Source organism: Papaver somniferum, chromosome 3 (genome assembly GCF_003573695.1).
Source record: "Papaver somniferum cultivar HN1 chromosome 3, ASM357369v1, whole genome shotgun sequence".
Classification (NCBI taxonomy): Eukaryota; Viridiplantae; Streptophyta; class Magnoliopsida; order Ranunculales; family Papaveraceae; genus Papaver; species Papaver somniferum.
The window spans coordinates 137010798-137030908 of NC_039360.1; the positions used below are offsets into that span (position 1 = coordinate 137010798).

Consider the following 20111-nt stretch of genomic DNA (forward strand, 5'->3'; position numbering starts at 1 on the left):
CAAGTGTTCAGGTAGTAGCTTCTTTAATTGCAGCCAAAAACATTGATGGTCCCAGTCCAGATCCCCGTAGATGACTTCAGAGTTGTAGTGATGTAAGACAACCAAGTATTTGTTGATTCTCCATGGCCTGGTTATGAAGATATTTTGTTTTTTGTTTCTTCATCATTGAATTTAAAAACCATTATGTTTCTATCAATCTCAACCACCTTCACTTCTCCTTCTGAGATGTGTTCCCAAGCAAACTTAATATGATGTTCCACTGCTTTGAATCCCATAGTTCCATCTTCCATGATAATCATACCTATGAGGCAGTTATCCCAGTTCTCTACAACGTCATTGTTGATTTCTTCCACTGCATCATCTTCCTTATCTAGGTCCAAAGCTGCTTGTTTAAACCTTTCTGCTAGATCAATCACTTGTTCATTATTTTCTTCAGCCATTATACTATTGTTTGTTGAATAACCACCTTGTTCTTTTTCTTCTTCTTCAAATTCTTGTTTAATATATGGAGATAACCCAAAGTAATTAGGGTTTTTTTCCACAATTAAAGATATCCCCTATCGATAGATTTGGAATGAGTATATTCGGTGGTTATTAGAATAACATCCATTTGCAGTAACAAACCAAATAGCATATATTCCAAAGAGAAAAATCAGGATATTGTTACCATATCTGTATTGACTATTTTGAATTTCAAAATTTCTTCTTTTCCGCCTTTTTGGCTTTTGACTTTCTGAGTGAATGTGGTTGGATCGGTTCTGGTTGAGTTGAGGATTCTCATGATAGAGCAACAATGGTGACAACAAGACTTCCAAAAGTCTCTTAGCTAGCAGAGCAAACGCTGTAAACACAACAAAACTGAAGGCAAACACCATTAAGGAGATAATAGTCTGTAAACACATTAGGGAAAATTGAGATTTAGTTAGTTAGGGTTCAGATTGAAAAAACAAAATAAAGAAGAAAAGAGAGAAATCACAACAGAAACAAAATATTTTAAATCAAGAAACTATAAATGAATGATAAAATTGAAGAAGAATTCAAAAAGGAAATTGAATCATGGATGTTGGATTAGGATTTAGAGACAAGGACCTTCCAAAATAGCTCATCTACTTTAGTTTGGGCTCTCTCTACTGTAGCTCGAACTTGTTTCAATTATGAAACCTTACTAAATGAGGTAAATTCAATTAAGCTATTATCTTCCTTACAATTTGACAACTACAATTTTATTGGAGCAGTGGGTATAAGTGGAGGCCTTGTAGTTCTATGGAATGGTTCTATTACCTTAGAAATTATCAGTGCTGATAAGAATGTTGTGCACTACTGTATCCACAACTTACTTGAGAATGAATTGGATTTACTTTGTGGTTACGGTCCACCTAGCCATCAAAAGAGAAATGAGTTCTGGAATAATTTTTCTCAGTATACTTCTCAAATTCAAAACCCTTTGTGCGTTGTGGGGGATCTTAATGCTATCAGTTCTTTAGCAGACAAGCATGGGGCAGTCCGAATCTAAATTCTGCTAACAATAGTTTTAAGGATTTTATTCAAGACAGAAGTTTAATTGACATGGGGTATATAGATCCAGCTTTTACCTGGTCTAATGGTGTTACTAATGATGAACATATTTACGAGAGATTAGATAGAGCTTTATATACTTCTGATTGGCTTATGATGTTTAAGGATAATGGGTCTTCCATCTACCTAGAGTTAGCAGTGATCATGCACCTATCCTCATCAATACCCATAGTTATAACAAAAGGAAGAGAAAACACTCAAATAAAATTGAGTACTACTGGATGGATCATCCTGAATTTCAAGATGTAGTGATTAATACTTGGTCATCTCAGCAGGTTGATATTATGAGTAAATTGGATGGAGTTGAGAAAGCTCTTAATAAATGGATTAGGGAAGTGTTTGGTAACATTTTCCAGCCTGTGGAAGATACTAAAACTGAGATGCTCAACCTACAAAAAGAAGCACATATAAGAGATAGCAGAACTGAAGAGAAAGGCATTTGTGATAAAATTGATGCTCTGAATCAGCTCTAATACAAGTATTATTAGCAACGGAGTAAAGTCCAATGGATTCCCAATGTGGACAGAAATACTCATATATTCTACCTCACTGCTACTCAAAGGAGAAGGAAAAACCAGATCACAGCTCTCCAACACAAGGATGGTAAATGGGTTTACCAATGCTGATGAAGTGGTTGCTTACTTAGTTAGCCATTTTTCCGCGCTATTCAAGAAAGACCCCGAGGAGAACCTGCATGTCATTCATTTTCAAGCACCTGTTAAACTGGAAGCTGAAGATTGCGACCTAATTTCTAGTAGTGTGATTAAACATATGAAGAATCTCAAAGCCCCAAGACCTGATGGGATGCCTGTTATCTTCTTCAAACATTGTTGGGAGCATATTGGGGAGGATATCACACAAACCATCAATCATTGCTTCACCTCAGCATCTCTACCACCTGATATGAACCATACTAATATATGCTTGATCCCTAAGGTAAAACACCCAACTCTGCCCTCATAGTTTCGACCTATTGCTCTTACCAATGTTATGTATAAAGTGATTACCAAAATCTTAGCTCAGGGACTGAAAAACACACCTAAACAACCTTGTGGATCATGCTCAGTCATCCTTATACCAGGTAGAATGATTATTGACAATATAGTGGCGGCTAAAGAAATCTTTCACACGATGTCTACCTCTACATCCATAATAGGTGCTTTCGCACTCAAGATTGATATTAGTAAGGCGTACGACAAAGTTAGTTGGAGATTCCTAAGTCACTGTCTTAGAGCATTTGGTATTGTTGGCAAAGTTCATGAGTTAATAATAAAATGTGCGTCTACTGCTTCCTTTTCCTTAGTCATCAATGAACAAGCAGGGGGATTTTTTACTAGTGAAAGAGGGTTACGTCAGGGTTCCCCCTTTCGCCATATCTTTTTATCCTATGTACTCAAGGCTTATATTGGATCATGCGAACTATGGAAAATAATGCACTATACAATGGTTATAAGATATGCCGCAATGCTCCCTCGGTATCTCACTTGATGTTTGCTGATGATCTCATTCTTTTTGGCACTCTCGATGAGAAAATGGTGGATACTCTACAACAAATTCTTGGCACTTATGCATCCTGGTATGGACAATATGCTAACATGCAAAAATCATCGATTCACTTCAACAAAGGTGTCAGGCAAAATCGTAGAACTGAAATTGCTAACATTCTGGGGGTTCAACAAATGCAAATAAATGATAAGTATCTTGGTCACCAAATCCTTAAATCCTCCTAAAGATTGATTCTTATGATTTTCTAGATGATAAATTCGATGCTAAGCTGGCAGGATTGAAAAGAACCCATTTTTTGCATGCCGGTAGAACTATTATGATTAAACATGTACTGGGTCTCATTCCACCTTATTACATGGTCACTTCACTCATTCCGAAGAAGGTTTTACAAAGACTGATTAGAACTATGAGTAATTTATGGTGGGGTCATTCCAGAGAGGCTAGAAAGGCGCACTATATCAACTTGAAAAAATTTGAACAATCTAAAGATGCAGGAGGGCTTGGATTCAGAAATTTACAGCACATCAACAGAGCTATGATAGCCAAACTCGTCTGGAAGCTGCTTGAGATTGATAGTTGCTTATGGTGCCAATTAATGAGAGAAAAATACATTCATAAGGAAAGCTTTTGGGAAGTGAAAAAAGCTCAGAAATGTTCTTCCACATGGTCAGCAATGCTAAACTGCAGAAGTGATACGAAAGATGGGTGCTGCTGGGTTGTTAAAGATGGGAAGAAGATAAATATAAAAGAAGATCCTTGGGTACCTAATATACACAACAAGAGGCCTAACCCAATTTTTATCTCTTCCAACTGTCCTACCTATGTGAGTGATCTTACCTTACATGACCCAGTCAGATGGGATGCTGGAAAAATTCAACAATTGTTTACTCCATATGAAGCTGAGAAGATCATGGACATATATATCACTGAGAATCAAGAAGAAGATTCAGAGGACAAGTTGTTAAGGATTCATCACCCCAATGGGAAGTTCTCGACAAAATCCTTCTTAAAGTCTATACAGGACAGAATCCCGACATCATCCAATGCTTGTAATAATGAAGACTTTCCATGGAAAAAAATCTGGCAGGTAAAAGTTCTATCCCCCAAAATCCTTATGTTTATATGGAGACTACTCAACAATGGGATTACAGTGGGTAGTAGACTTTCAAAATTCTGGAAAGATGTTAATGCAGACTGCAGGTTGTGTAATTGGGCTACTGAAACTTTTGAACACCTGTTCTTATACCGCCCAGTCTCCCAAAACTTCTTATTTGCATCCCCATTAGAGCTTAGAACTGATGAAAGGCTAAATCTATCTGTTTCTTATCATATCAAGATCTGGCTTCTTGAAGGAGGAGATTTAGCTAAATTTAAACTGGGGGCTTGTTTGTTGTGGGTTATTTGGAAAACAAGGAATGATGTCATTTTTAATAATGGTAAAATCCAGTTGGCTTGTTTGTTGAAGGAGGAGATTTAGCTAAATTTAAACTGGGGGCTTGTTTGTTGTGGGTTATTTGGAATACAAGGAATGATGTCATTTTTAATAATGGTAAAATCCAGTTGGAGAAGATGCTACAGGAAATTACATATTGGCACAGTCTAAATAATCATGATGTGGATATTCTCATACTGCTTACTGAACATGATATATTAGATTTTGCAGCTGTTGTGTGGTCTCCTCCACCTCAACGTAAAATGAAGATTAATTTTAATGGCGTAGCTGGCCCAAGAGGATATGCTTGTGCTGCAGTAGCAAGAAATTCCCAGCTTGGAGTTGATGGCTGTCAAGCAAAAGTATTGGAATTCATGTCACCAGTGGAGGCTGAAGCTTATGGAGTATTGTTGAGCATTGAGCTAGTTATCAGCAAGGGTTCACGCAAATTATTATTGAAGGTGACTCTCTCACTGTGATTAAGGCTCTCAAATATATCGCAACCCTCCCACTCCTTAGCGTATAAAGAACAGTATCTCCAGAGCTAAGGATAAGTTAGAACATTTTTCTTCAGTTGATCTTAGTTTCATCAGCCAATGTTATGGCACACTCCTTAGCAGCTTCTGTTGTTGAAAACCATTTGTCTCACCAATGGTTGTCTTCTCCTCCTTCGTGAATTACTCACCTGTTATGTGAGTCTTCTTTAGTTGTTTAGTTTTTCCTTTTGCTGGTTTTTCTTTCTGTGGAACCTTCAAAAGAAAAAAAAGATTGGTTTCGTTTCATTTCACTTGTGTTTTTTTTTACTTTGGTTGCTGCAATCTCATCATCATGTGCTCTTGTCTGGAATCGGATATGACAAATGTTAATCGGTCTTTTCCAAAATAAAACAAAACAAAACAAAAAATGGTTAAAATAATAATAAAAATAAATATTTATCAAAACAAAAAAAGGTTAAAGACTTCACTTAGGGATTTGTGAAGACATATCCGACTATCTTTACCTTGATAGTTCGTGTATCATGGTCTTGTTTATTCTATTTCAAGCTTTTCGTAATCTCTTTTAGGAACGAGATAAATATGAATCGTAAAGTTCTCTTCGTCTCAGAATTTTTGATTCCTCAAGATAGATATCTAAAACTCTTCTTAATTGATCTGTTTAAGAATGTTCTTGAGAGGTGGTTAATAATTCAGGCTTCTTAGCTAACTGAGTGTAAGTTTTCTGGATTTGTGAAGTTTTGCTTTGTTAATTGCAAACAGATTTCCAAGCTTTGATCTATTGATCTAAAGGGAAATCAAATAGGGTTATCTGTTAGAGGCAGATTGGTATCAAAAGTTTTCACTTAGGCTGAAGCAACTGTTAGGTTGTAAATGACGTCAGCTAAGGGAATCAATTGCATAAAGCCTTCGGAGGTTCAAGAGACGTAAGAAACACGACTGCAACTGAATTGTTTGGAGGGTGAATTCAGTCTCAACTGCATTCCAGAGGGAAGTCTGATAATAGGCATACAGTTCGGTGTTCAAATCTAGACAAGGTCCCGGAATTTTTTTGCAGTTGCAGTTTTCCTCGTTAACAAAACTTCTTAGTGTCTTGTATTTTTAGTTTTTCGCATTATATTGTTTATCTTTATAATACGAATAGCACTAGTAGTACGTAATCAATTCTAGTAGATAAGTTCATCTTAATTGTGATCCATTACGAGACTAGTTCTAGTGGAATTCGTATCTTAAAAGATGGATAAGAAGTTTCATACTTGGCAGAATTCATATTCAATTATTTGGGTACGACTAGATTTATCTTGGATATTTGATTTTTGAGGCCGTCCGAATACTCTTCTCTAGAATCAGGTTCGCGGACCTTGTCTTGACTTTCTAATTATGAAGAGGTGGAGATATAAACTCTATATACATAGTGTTCAAGGATCATCAAGTTGGTTTACTTGCAATTGCATTAGCAAATATATGAGTTTTTCTTGAATATGTACTAGCAGTCTATAATTTTCTACCTAGATATATTGCTACCCTCTAAAATCCCAACCTCCCTTATCAGATTTCTGGAAGGAAAATAAAGCTAAAAATAAACTGTTCTTGAGGTCTGAGTTTCTGAAAGTGCTATAAAAAGTGACAACCCATTAGCCTTGCAAAAATTTGGGGTAACAAGTAGGGTTCGAACTTTCCTACTGTCTTGGACAGTTAAAAAGGGGTCGTTAAAACTACGTTCTAATAATTGAGACAAATTGACAGTGGCTGCAGTTATGCTCAGTCAACAAGGACATTGCACGTGATAATCACATAATCTCAAAATAACGTGAATACGTACGGTTACATTTCCTTGTACCCTTGTTACTTACTATTCTCTTTCATTTATCTCATAATCTCTTGAAAATCCTTCATTTAAGTAATTACCTAATAAACTCAAGGGAAGTTTTATAAACAACACCCAATTCAAATTCATAATTTCACGTATACACTTATATCCAGATTTATACTTTATTTTTCCTATATAAAAAGAGAATGAAACAGAGAAGAAGAAAGAAGAACACAAGAAAAACCTCATTTGTATCTCTCTATCTCAATCTCAAATACAAAGGGGTTAGATAGAGAGAAAAACAAAACAAACCAGAAAATTGGAAGATTTGGGGTTTTATTATGCACAGAAGATTCAGAGTTTGTTAAGAAGAGATATGGAGGCCTAGGGTATTTGGGGGTATTTGTTAGAATGCTGTGAGAGAAGGAGAAACATGGGATATGTTCAAAGTTTGTTCTGGTGAATTTCCAAAAGATGAAGAGTTTGAATTGTTTGATGGTTTCGTTATTACTGGGAGCTGTAGTGATGCTCATGGTAATGACCTTTGGATCGTTAAACCTTTGAATCTTCTGAAGAAATTAGATTCTCTTAAGAAACATGTTCTTGGTATCTGTTTCGGTCATCAGGTACGAATTCCTTCCATTTTTTTGTTTTTGGTTTTCCATTTGCGAATAAAATTGGTAATGATCAATATTTTGAGAGATTTCACTTTGAAATGAAGGGTTTAATCAAATGTTAATGAAAAAATTCATGAAACTGAAACAAATGAGCCTGTCGGTATTTGGGTATTTTGTTGATTGATATTGTGCATTGATTCTGATTAAGATAATCAGTCAGCGCCGCGCGTAAGTTAGCGCGAGATTTAAACCCTAATAAGTCTACCTCCGTCCACTAGCTGGAGAGATACGAGAATAGGGAATAAAATAAATAATAAGTATTGTGTTTTGTTCCATTTTTACTTAGTGCTAGAAAATCTGGGGAAATTATGACTTAGAACACCATTATTGACTAGAATTTCCTTGATTTTTGGTTTTTATATTTCTAGTTTTTCGGTTTGGATAACTTCAATTATGAGATCAGATTCGATATAAGTTGATGTCAGTCAGGTCATGTCCTTCGGGTCGTAGGGAATTAAATTCTTGGCTTCTATAATAAGAATTACAAGCAACGACATGTTACTTGAGTTTCTATTCCGTTACAAATTCATTTAAGGCGGAGGAATCCATGTTTACATTGGAATACTCTACCTCATTAATTATCAATAATTCACATTTAGTGTGAAGATCTAATGCAATTAAGATTTTCGTTACGATTCATGAAGCTGATTTTGTCATGGTGCATCCGTTTTATTTCGGTAATCAGAAGAGCAAGTGACTAGGCTTTCTGGTATTTGGAAATCATTTGAAAAGTAAGTTATTAGGTCTACTACTACTATTTTGATACTAAGTTCAGAACCAATAACTATGCTCCGTATCAAGTAAAGATAGAAGGAGCAGATAGGAATCTCCAACAACTAATAGAATAGACTGGTTCATTTTATTTCACTTGTGTTTTTTTACTTTAGTTGCTGCAACCTCTTCATCATGTGCTCTTGATATGACAAATGTTAATCGGTCTTTTCCAAAACAAAAACAAAAAAAAGTTTGATAGTAATAATAAAACTAAAAAGGTTAATAAGAGGGCAAGATGAACATTGTCAAAACCGAAATAATTAAAATTAAACTGCAGGTCTGGTATGTCTTCTTATGATGTATCAGAGTACTTGTTAACATCATCCGCGAGTAGCTATCGTGAATGGTGATGTTTATTTTAAGGTATAATTTGTGGAGGACGCAATCACCATTTCTGAATCTAGTCAAGTTTGATAGAACCTTTCTTCAAGCAAGATATATGCGCTACTATTAGACAATTAGTCGTAACGTAAAGATGTCGTCTAGCAAAACCACTGGATGGCAATATGGACGACCTGGTGTTAAAATTGTGTGTCAATAGGAAAATACAAATAAATTAAATTGGTCGGATTTTTTTGTTTTTCTTTTTTCTGTATGATTTTTAGCTCCCGGAGTTGATATCCAGGTCTTGAGCCGTGCATTAGGAGGTAAGACGGGACGAGCTGAAAAAGGCTGGGATATTGGAGTTACAAACATCAATCTTTCGACATCCTCAAGTATCTGGGAGTCCCTCAAGATCCCTACTATAAATACTAATGTAATTTATCTTTGCTAGTTAATATATCCATCTTTCCATGAAGAAAAAAAAGAGTAATTAACGGTTGGATTATAACTCAAGTGTAATGCTCCTTCTTTCCATGTGTTGCAAAAAAACTACTGCATGAGATACCGGTGTACCAAATTCTCAGATAAAAATTAAAATACTGTAGTTATTCATATTATAAAAAAGAAAGTAAAAACACACAAAATAACTAAACCTAAACTCTCTGTCCTCCATGCTCTCTGTTGATCCTCTGCTCACTGTATTCATGTTGACCCATGATGCTATTAATCACTCATGTAGATTGATTACATCCTAATGCATAAATCAGGCAATAAGGTGTTAATTCGTGTTGGAAGTCATTGGATTTTTTATTTTCATGGATATTGAAATAAGTTAAGGAACAAGGATTTCGGGTAATGAGTTGTGTATTATGATTCTATGAAGGATTAAGAGTTTGAAGAATCAGGTACTTCTTACTGTCGTATTCTGAAAAAAGGAGGTATGAAAAAAATTAGGTCTGAAGTGTTTGATCAAAGGCAAAGCAGAAGTGTTGTATTCTCAAAGGCAAAGCAGAAGAAGAAGAAGAAGAAGAAGAAGAAGAAGAAGAAGAAGAAGAAGAAGAAGAAGAAAATTAGATATATCTAAACTCGTCGGGTCGGGTCGTATATCAGTAACTGGTTGATGAACCATTAGCCTTGCAAGATTTGGGGTTCGAAGTTCGAACTTTCCTACTGTCTTGGACAGTTAAAAAGGGGCCGTTAAAACTACGCTCTGATAATTGAGACAAATTGACAGTGGCTGCAGTTATGCTCAGTCAACAAGGACATTTCACGTGATAATCACATAATCTCAAAATAAAGTGAATAGGTACGGTTACATTTCCTTGTTACTTACTATTCCCTTTCATTTATCTCAAAATCTCTTGAAAATTCTTCATTTAAGTAATTACCTAATAAACTTAAGGGCAGTTTATAAACAACACCCAATTAAAATTCATAATTTCATATATACAGATTTATACTTTATTTTTCCTATATAAAAAGAGAAGGAAACAGAGGAAGAAGAAGAACACAAGTAAAACCTCATTTGTATCTCTCTATCTCAATCTCAAATATAAAGGGGTTAGATAGAGAGAAAAACAAAACAAAACAGAAAATGGGAAGATTTGGGGTTTTATTATGTGCAGAAGATTCAGAGTTTGTTAAGAAGAGATATGGAGGGTATTTTGGGGTATTTGTTAGAATGCTAGGAGAAGAAGGAGAAACATGGGATATGTTCAAAGTTTGTTCCGGTGAGTTTCCAAAAGATGAAGAACTTGAATTGTTTGATGGTTTCGTCATTACTGGGAGCTGTAGTGATGCTCATGGCAATGATCTTTGGATCGTTAAACTTTTGAATCTTCTGAAGAAATTAGATTCTCTTAAGAAACGTGTTCTTGGTATCTGTTTCGGTCATCAGGTACGAATTTCTTCCATTTTTTTTCTTTTTTTGTTATTTATTTGCGAACAAAATTGGTAATGATCACAATTTTGAGAGATTTCACTTTGAAATGTTAATGAAAAAAATTCCTGAAACAAATGAGCCTGTCGGTGTTTGGGTATTTTGATGATATTGTTTACGTCGTGCATTGATTCTGATTAAGATAACCAGTCAGTGCCGCGCGTAAGTTAGCGCGTGAGATTTAAACCCTAATAAGTCTACCTCCGTCCAGTAGCTGGAGAGATACGAGAATAGGGAACAAACCTTATGATGCGGTAAACTTAGGTGGGACAATCTGCAATGTGACCACTTTCACTGACGTGGATTTATAAGTAACAAAAATAAAATAAATAATAAGTATTGTCTCTATTTGTTCCATTTTTTACTTAATGCTAGAAAATCTGGGGAAATTATCGACTTAGAACAACATTATTGACTAGAAATTCCTTGATTTTTGGTTTTCATATTTCTAGTTTTTCCGTTTGGATAAGCTTCAATTATGAGATAAGTAGATTCTATATAAGTTGATGCCAGTCAGGTCATGTCCTTGGGGTCGTAGGGAATTAGATTCTTGGCTTCTATAATAAGAATTACAAGCAACGACAGGTTACTTGAGTTTTTATGTTTACATTGGAATACTCTACCTCATTTATTGTCAATAATTCACATTTAGTGTGAAGATCTTATGCAATTAAGATTTTCGTTACGATTCATGAAGCTGATTTTGGCATGGTGCATCCGTTTTATTTCGGTAATCAGAAGAGCAAGTGACTAGGCTTTCTGGTAGGGGGAAATCATTTAAAAAGTAAGTTATTAGGCCTACTACTATTTTGGTACCAAGTTCAGAACCAATAACTATGCTCCGTATCAAGTAAAGATAGAAGGAGCAGAGAGGAATCTCCAACAACTAATAGAATAGACTGGTTCATTTTGTTTCACTTGTGTTTTTTTATTTTAGTTGCTGCAATCTCTTCATCATGTGCTCTTGCCTGGAATCGGATATGACAAATGTTAGTCGGTCTTTTCCAAAACAAAAACAAAAAAAAGGTTAATAAAAATACATATTTAGCAAAATAAAAAGGTTAATAAGGTATAATTTGTGGTGGACACAATCAACATTTCTGAATCTAGTCAAGTTTGATAGAACCTTTCTTCAAGCAAGATATATGCGCTACTATTAGACAATTAGTCTTAACGTAAAGATGTCGTCTAGCATAACCACTGTATGGACTTACCTGGTGTTAAAATTGTGTGTCAGCAGGAAAATACAAAAAAATAAAATTGGTCGGATTTGTTTATATTTTTTCGGTGTGATTTTTGACTTCTGGAGTTGATATCCAGGTCTTGAGCCGTGCATTAGGAGGTAAGACGGGGAGAGCTGAATCAGGCTGGGATATTGGAGTTACAAACATCAATCTTTCAACATCTTCAAGTATCTGGGAGTCCCTCAAGATCCCTACTACGCTCTCCGTAATTGAATTTCACCGTGATGAGGTACTTTGTCTTGAAATAGATTCCATTATGACCAAAATCAGTATTTTGTTCTCTTTTATAATTTCTCTGAAACGTTATGTTTTCCTTCTCGAACAGGTAAGAGAATTGCCTCCATCAGCTAAAGTGATGGCATGGTCAAGCAAAACGGGAATTGAGATGTTTATGTCCGGGGATCACATGATGGGCATACAAGGTCACCCGGAATACACCAAAGACATACTTCTTAACTTAATTGATCGCCTCCTGGACCGTAATCTCATTCAGGTACAGTACATATCCTCCTCATCCTGACCAAAATGAGTTAAGTTTGGCTATAATGCAGCTCGTTTAGCATTGCCTGTCATGGACGTGCACACGATGGTAGCATGTAAATATACTCGTGTTGACTTGAGCCTCCTGGCCTTGTTTATATACCACAGGATTCTCATGCTGAGACTGCCAAAGCAAGTGTAGAAGCAACAGAACCAAGCAGGGAGGCATGGATGAAGCTGTGTAGGAGCTTTCTCAAAGGTCGTCTAGTCTTGTGATCCCAAACGAGGAAAAAGAAAATGAATAAAGAAAAAAGGAATCAATCCCTGAAAGTTGATTTCAAGTTATTTAAGGGAAATCAGAGTATGTAAATTTATTATTATTATTATCATCATTGGGGAAGGTTTATTTAGAAAATTGACAAATTAGTAATTTATGGATAGAAGGGGAAAAAAGGTCAATGAACTAGTAGTAGCTCACTTTCAACCAAAACACCAGAACAGCAATTGATGATGACTAATTACTGTCTTTTTCTTCTTCTTGTTGTTTGTTTTTCTATTTGATAAGACTTGATTAGTAATTATTATTTTTGGTTTCTCGAGATGTTTTTATCTTCTCTTTGATGTCTATGCTAATTGGAAAGCCGACACTGGTTTCCGGAAGCAAGTTGCTGCTCACGCTTCAATGGTTACCGATGTTTATTAGATCGGAAACTGAGCGAATTATCCCACTAGAAAAGAAACAAAAAAAGTCCTCCTGAAAAAGATTAAGTTCACTGTGAGTGTATAAACAGTGATAGCCTGTTCCTATAATTCGTTTCCGGATTAATGACTAAAATTACAGAGTATGGCATTTTTCTCTCTTGATTAATGTGAGCCATGTCCTTGTTTCTACTGTGAACTCAGAAAAGAAAGGCGTACGTAAGCTGATTGACAGTTCCTTTTTACAGAGTGATTGCATTGGTTTTTTTTCTCTTTACGTGTTGAAACGTATAGCAAATTATTGATATACCAGCGTTTAAAGGGATGGGTACTATGTTCATGGAGATGTGCTGAAAACTCGGAAATTTTATCTCGTAGGTGGAACAGGACACGAGTCTTTGTCCTTGATAAAAACCTTTAAGGTCGAAGACCTAATTACCAGGACACGAGAATAGGTTATGAATATGCTGGTTAATTCTTGGTGCAAGGAGCCATTCACCAACTTTGATTTCCATAATCATCAATTCTAAGTGGACAAAACAAGACAACCTTTACAATTTCAAAACATTAAGTAAAAAAATTCAGGTGGACATTGCCACTAACTTGTGAATTCCTTTAACAAGTTCATTGCTTCCAAAAGACTCACTCTTCCGGAAGGCACAATGACTATTCACTATTCAATGGAATAAAACACCACATAAGGAATTTAAATAACAAAATAGATAGTATTTATAGACTTGGAAACATCTCAAAGGACATAGAGAAGTTGAAAAATCTTCAATTAGAATTAGGAAGGTGGCACGAGATTAAAAATGATTTTTATCATCAACTCTTTAGAGATAAATTTTTAAAAAAATATGACCAGAACACAGAGTATTTCCATGCTACTGCTTCCAATAGAAAAAGAATAAATTCTATCAACTCTCTTAGAGAACCATCTGGTCTTTGGCTTTCTGATAGGGATCAAATAAACTCTCTCTTAGTCAATCATTTTTCCCAAACAAATCAACAATAACAACTTTGATTTTTCCAGCATCATTGAGCCTTGTATTTCCGAAGCAGAAAATCATACTCTTCTACAAATCCCCACAAGAGATGAAATTTGGCTTACCTTATCTAAAATGAACCAATGGGACGCTCCGGGTCCTGATGTATTCCAACCTGGTTTCTTTAAAGCCAACTGGGAAATTTTTGGGCCTGACATTATCAACACAATCCATGAGTTTTTTAAATCTGGCACTCTCAACACGGATCTTAATTATTCTTTCATCACCCTTATTCCGAAAATATCCACCCCTCAAACTCCAAGCGATTTTAGACCCATCAGCTTAAGCAATACGATCGATAAATTAATCTCAAAAATCATGGCGAACAGAATAAAACCCATCCTCAATAAAATAATCTCTCCAAATCAATCTGCCTTTCGGAGACAAATCACAGATAATATCATAATCTCTCATGAACTTATCCACTCTATGAAAACTTCTAAAGCGAAAAAAAAAGGATATCTAGCACTTAAATTAGATCTCTCTAAGGCGTTCGATAGGGTGGAGTGGACATTCATTTCAAAAGCCCTTCTTAGTTTTGGATTTAATGAAAATTGGGTGCGCCTCATCTTGCAATGCATATCTACAACCTCTTTTTCTATTCTCCTAAATGGCTCACCCGGTCCAAAATTCCATACTTCGAGAGGTTTAAGGCAGGGGGACCCCCTATCCCCTTACCTTTTTCTCATCTGCATGGAAATCTTATTCAGAATCCTTACCAAAGCAATTGTTGATAGCAAAATTTCTGGTCTCAAAATCAACAAAAACGCGACAAACATTTCTCATCTCTTCTTTGCTGACGATTGTTTTCTATTCACAAAAGCCAATTTAGTAGAGGCAAAAAATCTGCTAGATATTTTATCCTTATTTGGAGATATCACCGGGCAAATGGTAAATCTTCAAAAATCCAGTGTCTATTTTAGTCGTTGGTTGCATCCCAAACACGAGAAAATCATACCTAAAATTCTTAAAGTCCCTTTGATGACTAAAAACGATAGATATCTTGGCACCCCTCTATTTTTTGACAAAAATAGAAAAGCAAATTTTGAGCCACTTCTTCAAAAATACTATTCCACTCTGCAAGGTTGGAAATCGAAACTCCTCTCCCAAGCAGGTAGAACAGTCCTAATAAAATCTATTCTGCAAGCTTTCCCAACGTATCAAATGCAAGTGATCGCCCTTCCAAAAGAGACCCTTGATCAAATGGACCAAATCCAGAGAAACTTCTGGTGGAAAAAAGAAGGGCAGAAAAGACAGGGAGGGTTCATCAGAGCTTGGGCCAGCATATGTAAGCCTGTCTCGCAAGGAGGTTTAGGAATAAAAAATCCTCACAACTTCAACATTGCTCTCCTCACCAAACTTGCCAGTCGCCTTATCTCAGATCAAGATCAATTATGGGTCAAACTCCTCAGAGCGAAATACTTTCCAAACTCTCACCCTTTAGAAGCCTCTAGAACCTCTAATTTATCGTGGATCTGGACAAGCATACAGAAAGGATTAGACCTAATTAGAGGAAATTTTGTCTGGCAAGTTAAAGATGGTAAATCTGCAAAAATTTGGGAAGACAGATGGATTCCAAATGAGGAATTAATCACTCAACCTACCAACCTTCAAGAACAGGCCCCAGAAACGGTTCAAGAGTTAATAACGGAAGAAAACAAATGGGATTAGGAAAAACTGAACAAATTTTTCAACCCAGAAGACATAAAAAAAAATACAAGCCATAACTCCAAGGATACAGGAACAAGACAAAATGAGATGGAAACACCATCACTCTGGAAATTTCTCTGCCAAAAACATCTATAATTTCTTGATCAATCAAGTTCAAGATAACAATACCCCAATCGATTTCCCATAGGAAAAAATTTGGAAAATTCAGGCGATTCCGAGAATAAAATTATTTATTTGGAAATTAATTCAGAAAGCTCTACCTACCTCTGCGCGACTTGGAGCACATAACACCGATATTGATCCTCACTGTCAGCTGTGTGACGCACAAGTTCATGAAACGGACAATCATCTTTTTACATCTTGCCCATTCGCTAGAGCTATCTGGTTTGGTTTTTCGCTTGACAGGCTCAATTCAACAGAAAACACTGTTGCTATGGATCATTGGATTAAAGGGTGGATTTTAGAAAAATATTCAACTAACCTAGTGGAAAAATGGCAACCATTCTTTGGTTCATATGAAAATACAAATGCTCGGTAGTCTTCGAGAAAATATCTCCTGATCCAGTTAAACTGATCGGCCAGATAAACAGATTTCTGCACTCTATTCCCTCAAAAACAATTCAAAAAGGAATTAACAACCAAAAGGTGAAGCCGGTCAATTATAAATGGTCTGACTTAAATACAGATTGGATAATATTTATAAATGCTTCTTTTATGAAAGAAGACCTGTCTATGGGTTATGTTTTTATTCTTTACTCAGTGGACCACGAGTCATTTATGCACATTTCAGCTGGTTCAGAGGAAGCGTCATCGGCTCTTCATGCCGAATCAATAGCCTTGTTAAAGGAAGCTACTTGGCTGAAAGAAAATATATTGTCAAGCGTCTCAATAGTCTCCGATTGCAAAACTCTAGTTGACAATATAAACATGGTGAGCACAAGCTTCTCTTGGCCAGCCGAAAACACTTTACAGGAGATCAAGGTAATTTTGAAAGACCTCCATCAAGCACAGGTAAAGTTTATAGTGCGGAAGCACAACTCAGCAGCGGACTACATGGCTAAAGAAGCAAGGATAAAAAACCTCCAGCATATGTCCTCCAGATTGCAACAAAAAAATTCAGAAAACTAGCATTCTCTCTAATGTTTTTGATAACAATGAAATTGTAAATCTTTTGTACTATATTTGCTAGTTCATAAAATTATTTTTACCATCAAAAAAAAAAAAAAATTAAAAGATTCTCTAAGAAAAAAGAAACTCATTCACCATATAATAACAATGAGTTAATAATTTATTATTTGGGATAATTGATGTTTAGTACTCAGGTTTTCGCCAACACTAGCCTTTGGTCTAACATTTGTCCAATGTTAGGGCTTGATACCTGGACTGGACGTTGACTACCATTGACTGGGTTAAGTATTGATTTATGTTTAGAAATTATTAAATAAATTAAAAACAGAAATTAAAAGTAAAATAAAATGAAATTAAAAGATGAATATACTATTATAACCTCTTCCCCCACCTCCATACCCATTTCCGGAACCACCGTCAAAACAAGATTTTATCATCAACAACATTTTTTACTCAGTTGACGATGGTGGAGTCAATTGTTTTTCATCCTCAATCAATATAGCATTTTGGACAACTCAAGGAATTCATCCATTGCAATACCCAATTACAAATCTATATTTGAATTTCAACTCAAATTCAAACAACCTCAGATCTATAAACCCACAAATTTCTTACCCTAAAAATGAGATTTGATGCTCAAATTAACAACCTCAGATCCCCAAATCAAATCCGTAACAAATTGAGCGAATTCAACACCTAATCAACACCCAGAAAACAACCAACACCAAGTCAAGAAATTAAAAATCAAGGAAACAGAGAATAATTCAAATCATCAAACACCTACTTCTGCATCACTTCTCAAAATTGTCTTCTGCATAAAACCCATCGACAGATTCTTGTTCTTCCCAGACTGTTCTTCACCATCAGACCCTTCTTCCAACAAAGCCAATTTCATCCATCGACCTCTCAAAGCACCAGCAGCAATCGCTGTTCTTCAATCTACATAGACTATTAAACTTTCAATAATACTACTTCAACTACCCAAAACAAGGGAAGAACCTATTAAAAAGAAACCCAAATCTTCTCCTTTTTCGTATGCAGAGACTAATAGACAAATCTTCAATCTACATAGACTATTAGACAAATCTTCTCCTAATCAATAACTCGGAAGATTTCTTACCAGAAATTGAGTGATTGGAGATAAACCCCCATGAAATTGTTCTTGTGGTGATGAGTGAAAGAGACCATACATGGTTTGGGTAATTAGGGTTTCTGCGAAGGTTATCAGATGATGATGATACAAAACTATTAGATTGTATGGGCAAGATGGACATGAAAATGTGAGAAGAAATTAGAGTTTCGTCTGTATTTCTCTCACAGCAGCAAGAACGGGTGGTGGTGATAAAGTTGAATTGGATTTTGCTGAGAAAGACCCAAAGAAAAAACGATCTCTTAGTGGTACTATTGAAATACAAAACTAGTCATAAAAACCCAAGGTCACCATGGTACAAAATTGGATTGAAATAAATATTTTAGAATAGGGTATAATTGTAATATCCCTTAATAATTTAATTTAATATAATCTTTTTCTTATATACTAGACACAAGTCAAGACTTAACTGGTCAACTGATGTCAACGTCCAGTCCAAATACCAAACCCTAACATTGGACAAATATTAGACCAAAGACTAGTTTTGGTCAAAATCTAAGTACTAAAATCCAATTATCCCTTATTATTTTTCATCATTATCAATTCCAGCAGCCACTCACATCTAAATAAAAGTATATTGAATACCTCCGATACCAACCCTGAGCCAATCATATCCAATAAAGGAAAAACTCAGATGCCCATAGAAGATCCTGAGCCTCTGCGGCATCCATCATTCAGACAACATGTCCAAGTAAAACTGACACTTGCTGATATCACTTCCATAGTTGTTCAAGCACTGCAGAAATAAAACAAACAAAACAAAGTTATGGATATCTGTTTCACACAAGCTAATCTGCAGAAAAACTCAACAGAATATGCAGTCTAGAATGCATGATGATCAAGGATATCAAACAAAGTTAAGGATACAAAGTCTTAGTTAAATCAACAACAAGCTTATCCTTAGTGTACAACTACCCCTTGCTGGTAGCCCAGACATATCGACACATCCATCCATCGTTATCTCTATCCTAAGAATTCAAAGTTCTAAAATGCAATGCTACTGTGATTGAGAATTACAATTAAATTTAATACCAATTTGCAAATAGAAGATAACAGCCTTCAACTTTGACGCACTCATTTCATATCATTTATATCCCTTGCCCATGAATTAAAGCTAACACCTGGCCTTTTCTTTGTTTTTCTTGTATGCACCATGAATATTATGTAGGCCTGCCTAACATATATAACATAGCTAGAAAGCAGGAGCGCTTAGAACAAGAAGATATCTACTTACATCCTCGAAGGCCTTATTTTGGTTACCGCATGCATCAGATCCACCAACACTGTTCATGGTTGCTGGGGCAGCAACAGCATCAGAGCCCACAGCTTCATGTTGAATGGTGCGAGGACCCATGATGGAGTCAACAGCTCTATGTGCCATGGCACGTCCACCCCCAAAAGCCATCCCTAGAGAAAAAGACCAAGTAACAACATAAAATAAGAGATAGATCTCAGACCACAAATATCAAAATCAAAAGCCACCTGCCCATCACCAAGGCGGTGCAGTGTAAATAGCTTAACTTACCCTGAGCAATGGTAGCACCCAATCCTCCAAGCATGCCTCCGCCACTAGACTGAGCAGGAGCCGGGGGAGGAGCACGAGCAGCTTCATTTACAGACATCAATTAAACAAGTTCATAAAACAAACATGTCAATGCAATTACACCCACTAAGACCAAGTTCTCGATGTGCACCAACCACCTAATTCAAATAACTCATGTAAAATGGATTCCATATAGATACCTCGTTGTGGTGGGTTTCTCAGCCCTGGGACGGGGAGCAGGTCTTCCTGAAAACACAATTTCAGATAACACAAACGACAAACCACATCAGATAGCTAAAAAAAAAAAAATCCAAAAAAGACCAAAATCTCTAACACAAAAATAGAAAGAAGGGATTTTTACCATACCCTAAAAATAGAAAAGCCCTAATTTTTCAACTCATAATACGTTGTTCTAAAACCAAAAATCAGTTACAAGTACGCATATAACATGGCAAAAAACAACAACAACAAAAGGTGTTAAAAATCGAAAAGCCCTAATTTTTCAGCTCATAATATGTTATTCTAAATCCAAAAATCAATTACAAGTATGCATATAACATGGCAAAAAAGAATAAATTGCTGCTCGTCGAGATGTTAAACTAAATCAACAAATGAAAAT

The 20111-nt window shown here is 35.8% G+C and overlaps 2 protein-coding genes, 1 long non-coding RNA gene and 1 pseudogene across 3 annotated transcripts; 2 read left to right on the forward strand and 2 right to left on the reverse strand.

Annotated features, from left to right (window-relative positions):
• Positions 1 to 4650: 4650 nt before the first annotated feature.
• Positions 4651 to 9465, forward strand: LOC113360017 (annotated as a pseudogene).
• A 48-nt stretch (positions 9466 to 9513) lies between these two features.
• LOC113357469 (gamma-glutamyl peptidase 5-like) lies at positions 9514 to 12854 on the forward strand. The gene is made up of 4 exons (XM_026600875.1): positions 9514 to 10489; positions 11852 to 12004; positions 12101 to 12268; positions 12424 to 12854. Exons 1-4 carry the CDS (start codon positions 10187 to 10189, stop codon positions 12529 to 12531), a joined length of 732 nt encoding a protein of 243 aa, XP_026456660.1. The 5' UTR covers positions 9514 to 10186; the 3' UTR covers positions 12532 to 12854.
• Positions 12855 to 17130: 4276 nt separating this feature from the next.
• LOC113357470 lies at positions 17131 to 18240 on the reverse strand. The gene is made up of 2 exons (XR_003363641.1): positions 17584 to 18240; positions 17131 to 17495 (listed from the first exon to the last, which is right to left on the reverse strand). It is a non-coding gene; the product is annotated as an uncharacterized LOC113357470 (long non-coding RNA).
• A 379-nt stretch (positions 18241 to 18619) lies between these two features.
• LOC113360018 lies at positions 18620 to 19571 on the reverse strand. Its single transcript, XM_026603571.1, has 3 exons — positions 19475 to 19571; positions 19184 to 19356; positions 18620 to 18685 (listed from the first exon to the last, which is right to left on the reverse strand). Exons 1-3 carry the CDS (start codon positions 19569 to 19571, stop codon positions 18620 to 18622), a joined length of 336 nt encoding a protein of 111 aa, XP_026459356.1.
• Positions 19572 to 20111: the final 540 nt, after the last annotated feature.

Bases quoted from the DNA above. Each gene is read 5' to 3' on its own strand.
- LOC113357469 (XM_026600875.1), top strand. From the start codon at position 10,187: ATGGGAAGATTTGGGGTTTTATTATGTGCAGAAGATTCAGAGTTTGTT. The intron at 10,490-11,851 runs GTACGAATTTCT...GTTGATATCCAG, and splicing joins GTATCTGTTTCGGTCATCAG to GTCTTGAGCCGTGCATTAGG. The intron at 12,005-12,100 runs GTACTTTGTCTT...CTTCTCGAACAG, and splicing joins TTGAATTTCACCGTGATGAG to GTAAGAGAATTGCCTCCATC.
- LOC113360018 (XM_026603571.1), bottom strand. From the start codon at position 19,571: ATGTCTGTAAATGAAGCTGCTCGTGCTCCTCCCCCGGCTCCTGCTCAG. The intron at 19,357-19,474 runs GTAAGTTAAGCT...CTTTTTCTCTAG, and splicing joins GGGTGCTACCATTGCTCAGG to GGATGGCTTTTGGGGGTGGA. The intron at 18,686-19,183 runs GTAAGTAGATAT...TTATTTCTGCAG, and splicing joins AAAATAAGGCCTTCGAGGAT to TGCTTGAACAACTATGGAAG.